Source organism: Thunnus thynnus, chromosome 2, assembly GCF_963924715.1.
Source record: "Thunnus thynnus chromosome 2, fThuThy2.1, whole genome shotgun sequence".
In the NCBI taxonomy this organism is placed as follows: domain Eukaryota; kingdom Metazoa; phylum Chordata; class Actinopteri; order Scombriformes; family Scombridae; genus Thunnus; species Thunnus thynnus.
Genome location: NC_089518.1, coordinates 31,274,367 through 31,287,528, shown reverse-complemented (window position 1 = coordinate 31,287,528; position 13,162 = coordinate 31,274,367). Strand labels below are relative to the sequence as shown.

At 37.6% G+C, this 13,162-nt stretch overlaps 1 protein-coding gene across 9 annotated transcripts in view; it reads left to right on the top strand.

Moving 5' to 3' along the window:
- The window catches only part of kcnt1b (potassium sodium-activated channel subfamily T member 1b), a 75,784-nt gene that overhangs the window by 58,721 nt on the left and 3,901 nt on the right, over nt 1–13,162 (top strand). For 6 of the 9 annotated variants that reach the window (XM_067616352.1, XM_067616377.1, XM_067616360.1 and 3 more), the window contains 6 exons: nt 513–584; nt 1,680–1,814; nt 2,142–2,289; nt 2,555–2,656; nt 3,361–3,444; nt 3,544–4,527. In XM_067616352.1, the coding sequence (XP_067472453.1) occupies nt 513–584; nt 1,680–1,814; nt 2,142–2,289; nt 2,555–2,656; nt 3,361–3,444; nt 3,544–3,687 (685 nt within the window). In that variant the 3' untranslated portion in view covers nt 3,688–4,527. Of the gene's footprint in view, nt 1–512; nt 585–1,679; nt 1,815–2,141; nt 2,290–2,554; nt 2,657–3,360; nt 3,445–3,543; nt 4,528–4,812; nt 5,111–5,265; nt 5,269–7,250; nt 7,314–12,032; nt 12,118–13,162 lie in introns of those variants that run through there. The other 3 variants (XM_067616369.1, XM_067616384.1, XM_067616418.1) reach the window with 2 other exon arrangements.

The following is a 13,162-nucleotide window of genomic DNA, read 5'->3' as shown; positions in this document are numbered from 1 at the left end:
AGTAGAGAATTGATAATCACAGCTGGAACGTCAGGATAGCTTTGCTTCAAGATAAAGGAAAAATACTTTTGCATTATTCATAAACAATAGATCTTTCTGCATAAGGAAGCCTTTGTTTTTCAGGATTATGTATACGTGTGTGTGCATGTGTTGCAGTTGTCTACACCTTTTTCTCTGCCGTAACTCATTGTGGGTTTCATTAACGTTGGCCAAATCAGCAGCTGAAACTGATAAACCACACAGACAGAGAGCCAAGAAAGCTCTGGCTAAGTGACACTCTCAGGAGTTTCCATGGCGACCACTTAAATCTTCCCATTGCATGAGTAGTTAAACACATATTTTTCCTGTTGTTACCTAATAAACCATCATTAAATACAGTGCAAATGGATCAACCCCTTTTTTAAATCAACAAGCACAGGAAACTTCTTCAACAATGTCATAATCCATCACTGTGGTTTCACAAAGACGATTAGCGTTAGATGCTAATTCATGATGTTTCCTGTTTCCTGCAGGCCAGACAACCACTTCTTAGAGGCCATTTGCTGCTTCCCAATGGTTTACTTCATGGCTGGCACTATCGATAAGTATGTCTTTGGATTATATAAACCTGCTCAACTAATTTAATGATTGTGTTCATGTCAGTGGTTGTTTCTTTTTCCATCTTTAATGCAGCTACCAGCAATACGGCTTTAATACAATATATCATGAATAATATGCCATATAACCCTTAATGGATGTTAGCAAACAAAACAGAATGTTTTATGGCCCAATTAAAGAAAACTGTCACCCTAAAACACTAATAAAATAGTAAAAACAATTGTGACATTCAATTGTAGACAATGTCATGTCAAGCTAAGATGTTTCCAGCATAACTACTCACAGAGGATTTCCCATTAACATCAACAGTAGTGTTTGTTTCTGAGGATCAAAAAGAAAGGGCTGCTTTTGAAACTCAGTTTTGCAGTGATGTTCAAAAATCATGACAGCATGAAAGCAAATTTAAAAAGATATAGACACTGATTTCAGCAAAATGCACAGTGCAAATGAAAGAAAGAAATGTGAAAGTAATGTGTAAATCAGTTGCTGGGAAATATTGGTTGTGCGGTCCAATCGAAAGCAATCAATTATGTAAACAGGAAGTCACTGTAGCATCACAAAGTTGTAACTCAACTGTCAGAAACAGCAGTTTTATATGGGAAAACCATATATTAAACTTGACTATCTTTTGTAAATGTACGTATGACTTTGTTTTATTTCTGTTTGCAAAAAATTAAAAAATTTGTATATATATATATATATATATATATATATATATATATATATTTGGTAATTTTATATATTGTTATGGGCATAGCACTTGATAATTTGAGGTCTATTTGTGTTATCTTTGTGAAATTCAATTTAAAATCTTCAGATTTGATGACCATATTCCATATTATCTATTTTACTTCTGAGTAGGTCGTTTATTAGCGAGCTAATGTTAGTTTTAACAGTTAAGTCTGTTAGCAACCACAACAGTAGGTGTAATATTTAGTAACAACTAATATCTACGAAAGAACTAGTCCGAACAAATGTGTGCGTATATTAAGTCATACAAATTTCCATTTAGCCTAGTTATAATAGAAATGTACAGTCCATGAAGTAAAAAACACTGCTGTGTTATGTTTTGAACGGACCAGCTTGGACAACCTGCTGCAGTGTGGTATAATCTATGCCGACAACTTGGTGGTTGTGGACAAGGAGAGCACCATGAGCGCTGAGGAGGACTACATGGCAGATGCCAAGACCATCGTCAACGTCCAGACTATGTTCAGGTAACACAGAGAAACATACAATAAATGGTTATTACAGCCAGTGACCAAAGGAGAATCAAATGAGCACCAGACTCCACTTAATTAATTTCTTCATCTGTTCTCAGTAGGACTCTGGAGAGTAAATGCTTGTTTTTTTTTTGGAGTTTGCCAGAATGGAGAATGAGTTAATCTCAAAGTGTTTTCAAAGACAAACTACAGTTGCCAAAGCTCTGAAACTACTCTTTTATTCAACAACCAATATTAAAGGCATTTATCACTGCCACAGCACGCAGCATTTAATCTCTCCACTGTCATCCCACTCTCTCTTTTTCTCCCTGTCTCTCTCAGGCTGTTCCCGAGTCTCAGCATTATCACTGAGCTCACACACCCTTCCAACATGAGGTTTATGCAGTTCAGAGCCAAGGACTGCTACTCACTCGCTCTCTCCAAACTGGAGAAGGTGAGCTGTTCAGGACCGGGGACCGAGACAGTTACAGTAAACAAACCAACATTTTACCATGAATTTACATTGTATCTCAATTCTTGATCATAGTTGTTTCTCCTTTCTGAATCTTTCATGTCTTTTTCAACTTGTAGGTTTTCAAGTGTTAAATTACCTTTTGTTTTATTTTCAAATGCTTCTTCTCGGAGATAAAGAAAAAGAGCAGTAAATCGGCAAACGTACAAGAATAAAGGTGAGATCTTATCGTCTTGTCACTCTGTTTCTCAAATCTTTTATCTTTTGTTGTTCCTCTCTTCAGATAGAGCGTGATAAGGGCTCCAATCTGGCTTTCATGTTCCGGCTGCCGTTTGCTGCAGGCAGGGTGTTCAGTATCAGCATGCTGGATACACTGCTGTACCAGGTGGGAAAACAAACACTGGCTTTTCAGGGTTGAACTTGTCAACTGATAATTTCATCTATCTTATTATTTTGAGCTGCTACAGCCAAGTTAAGCTAAGATACAGCTAAGTCAATGTTTTCTAGTGATATTCAGTGTCTTCATCAAGTTTCATGTCATAATTACAGGTATTTAGTGTTTTACCTAGATGTGGATCCTAGGTTAAAATCATCTGAACATGCATTTGAACTTTATTCTGTCAGAAGTTAGTGGAAACTTTTGATTTGGGAAAGTGTTTTTGGCTCATCAGCTCTTAATGCTAGATGACTCGGTGCACCTGTTTAAAGCCTTCCAATCGAAATGTTACTTCCAAAAAGCATTATTGAAATTAATTAATAAAATGTTGCAAAGACATAAAAATATACTGCAGGTGCAAAGGGCAGAATTTATTAGCAGAATCTGATATTGAAAGGAAAAATCACTCCTAAAAAACATTGTATTGGGCACACAAAAAAGGATAATTAGGACAGTTTGTCACAAAATAAGTCCTGAGGTGCAATAAATAAAACAAACTCTGTTACCAAACACTGTGGGAGCATCTGATGGTGTTTTTAATAATTAAAAAGACTTAATGGTCACTATGTTGAGGAGCATATACATGCAGAGCAAGTTGTTTTCCAGTTGGACTTCACTTGAGTTGAAAATCTTTTCTCTTTGTTTTTTGACAGTCGTTTGTTAAGGACTACATGATCGCAATTGCAAGGCTTCTTCTGGGTCTGGACACCACGCCTGGCTCTGGGTATCTGTGTGCTGTAAGTCGTGATGCTCCCTCCTCTAAGCAAGGGGATTTGTAAGTCTGAGAAAATGACTGTGAGGTGTGAATCGCCTTGATCCTTGTTCTCCTTCCTCAGATGAAGATCACAGAGGAAGACCTGTGGATCAGGACTTACGGCAGACTCTTCCAGAAACTTTGTTCCTCCAGTGCCGAGATCCCCATTGGGATCTACCGCACCGAGTCACACATGTTCTCAACTTCAGAGGCAAGTTCAGTCTGATCAGATACTTAATATCTGATACCAGGCTTCTGGTTTGGCTTCAGCTTAGGAACTGCTGTGGCTTTGGCATCCTCACATTCTCCCTTCCATCTTTTTCTTCATTATTTTCTCATCTGTGTTCTCGGTCAAATTCTCATGATGTAATTTCTTACTTTGCATTCTTTCTGTTTTCATTTCTCACTTTGTAAAATGTCTTTTCTTTGTCCACAACTACTTTTCATTCTGCTTTCTTTTATAAAGTCAAGATTTTATTCTTCTTTATTCTTTCTAATTAATTGCTTTTATTGCTCAAAGACTTATTTTTCTTTTCCCTTACCACCTGTCACTGCTCGCTCCTTTATGCATCTCGCTTTTCTATTTTCTCCTGTTTTCTTTCTCCTTTGTTAATTTCAATTTCACCTCAGTTGCATCATTGCCTGCCACTGCTGTGTTGCAATTATTTATAACAGGAATTAATGCCAAGCAGGTAAGGGAAATTAACATTTTTGGCCGGATACCACAGGTTTTAATACATTCTCATCAAAAAGTCCCCAATCACATTGACTATTATACCAGCCAGTGTGATTATTAACCAAGGAATCAACCTCTAAATAGCTATTTGGCAGACTGTGTAAGTGGCTGGTATGAAAAACAAACTCACCAGCCATCAACCACAAGAGTACCAAGTGTTAATTTCCCACTGTTCAATAGTGAATGATGAAATAGTAAATACAGCCCATTTACTATTCTAAGTGCTGATTTAGAGGCTTTTAACAATTTTGTTTGCTTTGGTTGCCCCCATCTTTCATTTCATTTGTCTTTTTGTTTGGATGTCTGTTTGTCCTCGTCTTGTTCCAGTGCAAGGACAATTACTTACAGGTAAGATCCAAATGTGTTTTTATTTGCCGTCACTCCATGCTGAAGCGTACAATGATGAAAAATACCTTACTGGTATTTTTCTGGCATGAATATACAAAGTTCATAACCATCGCATCATGATGGTGATGATGATGGCTGAAAATAGCGCTAATAAAAGCATAAAAGATGGAAAAAAAGTGGCTTTTATTGTCATACAAACAAGTATTTCCTGAAGAGTAAAACCAAAGTAATAAAAGCCTAACAGTCTAACACACCTTCCTCTCCCAGTCTCAGGTGTCCATCAACGTGGAGCAGGGCGAGGAGCAGCGTGACCGTAGAGAGTCCTGGAAGGAAAAGACAGCCCACAGAAACTCCACCACGAGCGACCAATCAGAGCACCCGCTGCTGAGGAAGAAGAGCTTGCAGTGGGCACGGCGTCTGAGCAGGAAGAGCGCCAAGCCGTCTAGCCGAGCGGAGCGCATCTCGCAGCAGAGACTCAACCTGTACCGGCGCTCTGAGCGACAGGAGCTGTCCGAGCTGGTCAAGAATCGCATGAAGCACCTGGGCCTGCCCACCGTGGGATACGGTGAGTTGAACGACTGATCGCACGATGGTCACATGATAGGAAGTCTATTTGCTTTCTTACTGTATGTAGAAGTTGATTTATTAAAGTTAAATGTGTAATTCAGTGCAGTAGCTTACAATGTATTATTTATTATATGCCAAACGTATATAGTGCAGCTGGTTTGAACAGATAAATGTATGATTTTTATTTGATTTTTTTCAATTTATAATGATTAAATCATAATTAGTCATAATATATTTGATAATTAATAATAATGTGAATTATTTGTTGCAGATTGGAGTCTCAGTTCTGTAAACATTTCTTTTAGGTCATAGCACCTCTGGATGTAGAAATAATGTCATTGATTGATTTAAACCTCACAGGATGGAGCGTACAGTGAGAATCTCAGATTTAAGGGGAGAAAACATTAAAAAGACTGAAATACAAACGGCAGTGACGCTTTTTATATTCGTGATCATGGTCTTCATAGGTCAGCAGACCAGCTAAAAACATTACTTGTGTAACTGTGGGCCTGTATGGCTGGTTTGAACGTTGATCTAAGTCAATTAGCTAAAACCGTCATAGCAGCACATTCTTCATATTATAAGGCCAACAGTAAAAGCAGAATGAAACCGCGTATGTAGAGCTGAACTAATAGTTTGGTCAACAGAACATTAACTTGGCAATGATTTGGATAATCAGTCATTTCAGTCATTTTTAACTGATTACAGCTTCTCAAATGTGAATATTTGCTGGTTTCATTTGTTTTTTTTATGATTGCAAATTGAATCTCTTTGGTTTCTAGACTGTTAGTCAAACAAAACAAGACATTTAAATATGTCAGCTTGGGCTCTAGGAAACTTTAAGGGCTGATTTTCTTCCGTTTTATAGAAGAAAAAAGATTCATCAAGACAATAATTGGCAAATTAATGAATATAATGCAGCCATGATGCAATGTTCTCGCTTGATAATGGTGGGTTTATGACCATAAATTAACCAGTGGAACATTTGCAATCTGTAAAGACATGGAAACACTCACTTTTTTTTAAAGTAATTTGATAGTTACTGTAGCTGCTGTTACCACTTGTCCTCTTCACTTAGCGTCAGTCTGAAATAACAAACCACACATAATGAATCTCTTTACCTTCTGCCGCTACAAACCTTTAAAAAGGAAAGTAATATAGTTTTGTATTGACCTTCGTCATGTTGAGACAATCTTTAATTAGGTTGTGTTCATTGTCAAGTAAAAAAGAGCCAAAACCACTCTTAGCTTAGCCTGACGGTAGCTGTTCGTTCAACACTAAACTCTGTCTGCTTCCAGCTGGACAGAAAAGAAGTTCAGGTGATGCTTTTGCTCCTCCCACTGAGGCTTTTCTCAACCAATGAAATTATTTCAGCTTTGAGAAACTTATTTAAAACTTTTTAGTGTGTGTTCCAGTCATTAAATCTCATCTCATTGTCTATTAAGACGTGGTGCTGCGGGTCTTGATAGTTCAGATCATTAACGACATCATACTACATCATACCATTAACTCCAGAATACTTCATTTTCACACATGCATCTCACATTCATCAAACTCTTTCTCCATGTGCCATAACACACACACACCGTTTCATAGTCATGATCATAGCAATATGTGGATGTGAAGACGTCATGCATGAAGATGAAGGAGCACTGAACTTCATCTCAATTGCATTTGATCACAGACTGCAATTGCCTGCATTCTTATCTGCTCACTTCTGTATTTTTTTTTTTTTTTTTTTCAATTCTTCTCTCCTCCCAGCTTCATGCTTATAATAAAAAAAGCAGAATCATGCTCCAGATGTGTTGCACTTGTTAAATATTGTGTAACATGTCACTTAAATACCTTTCAGGAAGAACCCGAAAAGGTCGAGATCTTCTTAACCATGAATGTCAGTGAGGATTACTGCGTCAGCATCTTAACATGTGACAGATGAATAATTTGGAATTGATTCTGTGCACACACTAATGCATGGCTTTTTTTTGCATCGCTCTCACCTTTCTAAGAGTTCTTTTTGAAACTGCAAATGCATTCGCTGTCTGCCTGATTTTCTTTCTTTTTCCCCCCCCTTCTTCCTCTGTTCTTTTTCCTCCTTTCTTTCTCTGTCTTTTCTACCTTCCCCCTCTTTTGGCTTGTAGAGGATGTTTCTAATCTCACTGCGAGCGATGTCATGAATCGAGTAAATCTAGGATATTTGCAAGGTAAATCGTGTGTTGTTTATAACTCATTTACAACATCTGAGTGGTTACCTACCATCTTGTGGAGAAAGGAGTTTGTCCTTTCACCAGCATCCATTGAAGAATAGTGCACTGAATTTATCCACAGAAATAGAAATACTCATTTGTAGATGTTTTGTTTTTTTGTTTTTTACTCTTTGCTTTACTTGTTTTGGTTAAAGGATAAGGCTGGCGATTTTCTACATTTTTCTTATGTGCAGAGTGAAAACAACAATGAACTCATTGTAGTTATAAGTACTGTGCGTTTATCCAAAGCCTGATATATCTTATTCCTCTGTGCTTTAGCCATTGTTATCTAAAAACTATTAAAAACAGGTCAGTTAGCCACACAGTTGCACTAGGTGACATGGTCCTTTGTCCTGAAGACAATGTGCAGTGGTGTCTTCTGTACAAGAAACTACTCTCCTGAGACTGAAAATGTGATCGCTGTTATTAGTCTTTGGAATCGTTTCTAAATAAATAAACTACCGTAATCACACTCTTGATGAAGGAACATGTCATACGTTGCAGCGGTGTGGCTCACTGATGTGTTGTCAGTAGTTTTTGGACAACAATGGAGGTTTACGGTACAGAGAAATGTGATTTATCAGACTTTGGATATACGCATGATACTTGTAAGTAGATCAATTCATTGTTGGTTTGGCTCTGCACAATAAAATGTAGGAAAAAAAAATATATATAGAAAATCACCAGCCTCATCCTGCAATATTTAATTTCTAGTTAATTATAAATGAATAAATTAGGCCATTGAAGTTAACAGTGAATACTGTTGCTTAGAGTTGCAGGACATTTCAGAGCACCCGTATACAGAGGGGACCAGGCCGTCAGGTTAGCTGGTTGATCACAGTACTGCAACTATACTGCATGAATGTGTGCGTGTATGTGTGTGTGTGTGTGTGTGTGTGTGTGTCCTGCCAGTATGAGTGGTAGATCAACAGCCAATCCTCTCACTATCTCACTCTACTATCTCTGCCTCTATCTGGTCTTTTCTGCATTGTGTTTACGTGAGGTGACGTCCCAAATGGCTAGAGTACTGCAGGGCATCAGAGTATGGCTTTAAGAGTGGAGCGGAACGCATTATGTCTGTGGATGGAAGGTTAGATAGTAGAAAATAGATGTACTATATACCTCACACACCCTGGATATATAAAGATTATATTAGAGGTGTCCTGATGTAAAAAAAAAAAAAAATTGTTTTCTCTGTTATTCTTATTCATCAGGACACATCAGAGTGTATTATCATACTTATAACATGGCCACTTATCAGTTCATAAAGTTTGGTTGTAGTCAGTTTAACCCATGGTTTGGTGTGTTTCACCCCTGAGTCCACTGGTAATGTAGCACAAGGCAGAAGTACTGTTGCTATGGTTACTTGGACTTCAATATTGCTTGTGCAGTAATTTAGGACAGCAGTTAAACTGTTACAGTACAGTCAACAAACATAAGGACAGTGAAACATTTTCCATTGTGTTTGCTCTGTATTAGATCCTGACTGATAAACTAATCAGCTGATATTATTTTTATAATCTGTATCGACACAAATGTGTGTACAAAACATGTTAATTATATATTTTATTAATCATATACATTAATAATTAGTAATTTAGAAATGGTGTTGCCATTATATAGTTTGTTCACCAGAGAGCACTGACAAGTTTATTTTTCAACAGTAAAATGTCCCGCTCAGCACATTTCCTGGTTTCACATTTCTTAAAGGACCAGTGTGTAGATTTAGTGGCATCTAGTGGTGAGGTTGCAGATTGCAACCAACTGAAAACACCTCCCCTCCCCTTCCAAGCATGTAGGAGAACCTACAGTGGCCGCAAAACATGCAAAAAACTCGAAAGGTCCTCTCTAGAGCCAGTGTTTAGTTTGTCCATTCTGGGCTACTGTAGAAACATGGTGGTGCAACATGGTGGAATGGCTCTGTGGAAGAGGACCCACTCCCTATGTAGATATAAAGGGCTCATTCTAAGGTAACAAAAACATAACTATTCTTATTTTATGTGATTATACACTAGTTAAAACATACTTTGGAATATATTCCATTTCTGCAAGTCCGTTCCACTAGATGCCACTAAATTCTACACAGTGCACCTTTTTAAATAACCAAATTTAAGGGATCCTTAACAAAAAATTCAAAAACATCAGTGGACATATTATTGGATTTTTTTTTAACTCTAAATATCAATATTGGCCTCTTAAATCCTGTTTTGGTCAGTACAAACAGGAATACAATTAATGAAAACAATGATTATAAGGTTCTCCCTGTTAATTTGAGGATGTGTTCATCCATATTAGATGACGAGTGTAGAAGTTGCAACAATTTTAGGGGACCAAGTGTAATGTAAGAACAAAGTAAATAAAGTTACGTTTGAGTCATTTGACTGCAAAGGATTTGCAACCAAATATTAATGTCTAAAGACTACGACCCCCAAACATCAGCAGATATTTGGTATCTTCCTGGTGATGCTCTGCCAGGCCTGTACTGCTTGTTTCAGTTGGATTGAAATCAGGTTTTTTATTTCACTTATTAACCCCTAATAACTGCTTGGTCGCTGCACTGTTCTGATACTGGAAGACTACGTATTCATATTCCTACACTGCTCATCCAGTACAGACCTGACCACCCTCAAATACCCTCAAAATTAAAATTCAGACCTTAAATCTCTGTAATTTTTTGATTTCTAAATCTAATGACCTAGAATACAGAGCCAAAACAATGAAAAACATCACTGACCTTATACTTTGTGACTGCATTGCATATTTACTGTAGCACCATAGGTTTCAACAACTCTCACCCAATCAAAGAGTATTCTCTGTGGCCATGGTATAATCCATATTTAATGCACTGGGACGTCCACAATGTCTGTTTAGAGGAGAAACAAATTGGGGAACATAACAGGCCTTAACATCACTTACATAAATCCTGCGAGCATTTGCCTCCATACTTACAGAGTTCTTGATCATCTTCAGTATTATTAAACACTGTAGATTTAACTTCCAGGGGACGATCCAGCAGCAGGTCGACTTCTTCCAGTCTCACACTCCCAGTGTGTTCTGCTTCACTCTGTTTGGTTTGAGTCGCTCTGCATTTGGTCCAGTCTGACGGATGCTGGAGCATGTCCTCTGTGTCTGTGGGTGTGTCACATGTCCCTCTGGGTGGGTTGTGGGGGCTGAGTGTCGTCCGTTGGCATGGCAACCTGCCGCCTTTCCCGGCCTGTCGGTCCAGTGTGGAATGCGCAGGACAATAAAGGAATGCGATGGGGATCAATATGTTGCGTAGCAACGGACGCTGTCTGCATGTCGGCTTCGTTCTGAAGCTGCGCATGAGGTGCTGTTACAGTCAGCAGGCAGCATGGGCCTCCCCTTGTTCCACAAAGTGCCCTGTCAGTAACGGTTAGCCCTTCTTTCTCTTCCACCCCGCCTGGCTTTATAAAGGGCCACAAGCAGGTGGGTTGTCATGGAGACACACATGCCCTCCTTTCCCTCCCTCCGTCCATCACATAACGCAAGTAGGAGCCGCCGGCAGACAGAACATCACGCACATATATAACAAACATAAATAAAACACACTCAACACATTCACACAGTTAATATGAGTCATCTAGGAAATGAATGTGAAAAGTCAGTGAGCTCTTACTGATTGAGACCCTCATAGCACAAAACAATTTCCACAGTTTGCTTAATTAGATTGGTGAAGCAATAAAAAAAACTAACAGAAGAACATTGTTACAACTGTTAATATTATTTACCATTTTATATAATAAATCTTTCCTACTAACTGTAAGAAACTAATTAAAGATTTTACAAATGAATAAATCAAACCGTCAGATCACAGATGTATTCATTTTTTGGTATTTAAAGAAAAATATTGATAAAAATGTAAATATGTAGATAAATAACTCAAATTCAAATAGTTATTTAATAATTTAATACAACAGCTACAAATATATGAATTATGAATACATGAGTTAAATATGGTAAAATCATACCAAAATACATAGTGGAATCTCACATAAAGAGAAGAGCTGTATCAGATTTAACTAGGAGCTAATTTCCCTTTGTGATCTGAGCAGCTAGCAAGTATTAATGTTCACAAAAACTTCACAAATAAAATACAACTTAGTTTTTTAAAGAAAATGTTCATTTTCAGTTTGGATTCAGAAGTTGTTGTCTCACTTTTCTATTTACTACCTCTGGTGAATTGTAGTAGTAGTTTTAAGAGAGGAGGTGATTTCACAGCCCTTATTAAATCCAACCACTTATGACTGTTTGACAACAACAAAAAATACAAAGTGAAAAAAGAATATTTGTAAATTCAGATATTTATTTCCCTTTTTTTTAAAAGAAAGCAGATTGATTTTTACATTCCAATACTTATATGTGTTAAATTAATGGTAAATTGTTAAATTAACAGTTGTAATGAGCATCTCTCCTCAATTTGAATGACAGTAGAATCAAAGCATTTCCACATCTATTTGTCTCAGATTTTCCTACCACTTGTTCCTATACTGTGTGGGTTACTTTGCTTTTGTCCTCACTGAAACGCTGGAAATGAGGGAGACCCATATTTGCAGCGGTTAGAGGGCTCATTTCCTGGCTGATGTACTGTATAATGGAGGAGGACGAGGGAGGGCTCCAGAGCACCTCCTGAAGGTCTTTTTCTGTCTCTTGTTACAGACGAGATGAACGACCACCAGAACACGCTGTCCTACGTCCTCATCAATCCTCCTCCTGACACCATGCTGGAGCTCAACGACATCGTGTAAGGACCAGAACAAAGTTTACATCTTTCTTTTATGCGGTAGCCTTTGCTGTTTATAAAACAAAATGATGTCATCCTGTAGCCGGATGATCACGCTACATTACCGTTTTGTTTCACTTCGCCTCTCAGCATGGAGGAGGATATATATTTGGTTTAAAAATGTGCTTCTTTCTTCAGTTCAACAGTAAATTAAACTGAAGGGCAACCATAAAAAATTAAACTCTTAAGACGAGTCGAGCAAGTTTCATGTTCAGTATTTTATTTTATTTTTTTGTAGTGCACAAATCAGTTTTATTTATCAGGACTATTAATTCCTCTTTATATCTGCATACATGTCCCATGCAAATGTATATATCTATAAATGTAATACATTGTATGAATGCATGTGGTAAAACTGTTGACACTAAATCCATGCTGGTAAGTAGGAACGTATCCTGACACAGTTATGCATATTGCAAGACAGATGGCTAAAAGAGTGTAGACTCCCTCTAATGTGCATTTTAGTGTCTTAACAGGTAAAAATCTGCACATTTATTTACAATATCTTAAATGTTCAACACCGGGAGCAACCATTTTTCCCATGATAGAGGAGACCGGTGTGGCAAGACCACTTCTTTCCATTTGCTGTATCTTTTTTATGATATCAGAGCTGCATTTGAGTCTGAGCACTGAGTATTATTATTATTATTAAATGAGACAATAGGATGTTAAAGGGGACATATCATGCACATTTCCAACTTAATATTCTGGGGCTCTACTGGAACATCTTTGCATGATTTACAGTTAAAAAAAAAAAACTCCTTATTTATCTCATACTGGCTCTTTATGCAGCCGTTCAGGTCAGCCTCTGTCTGAAACAGGCTGTTTTAGCTCTTGACTCTTTAAGAGAAGACATGACCACATCTGGCAAAAACAAAGGCAAAAGTTCTAGCCAATAGCATGAAGATATTAGTCAACACTGTCATGACATCTTAAAGGTGCAGTATGTAGAATTTAGAGATATCTAGTGGAACGGATTTGGCAGAAATGGAATATTCATAAGTAT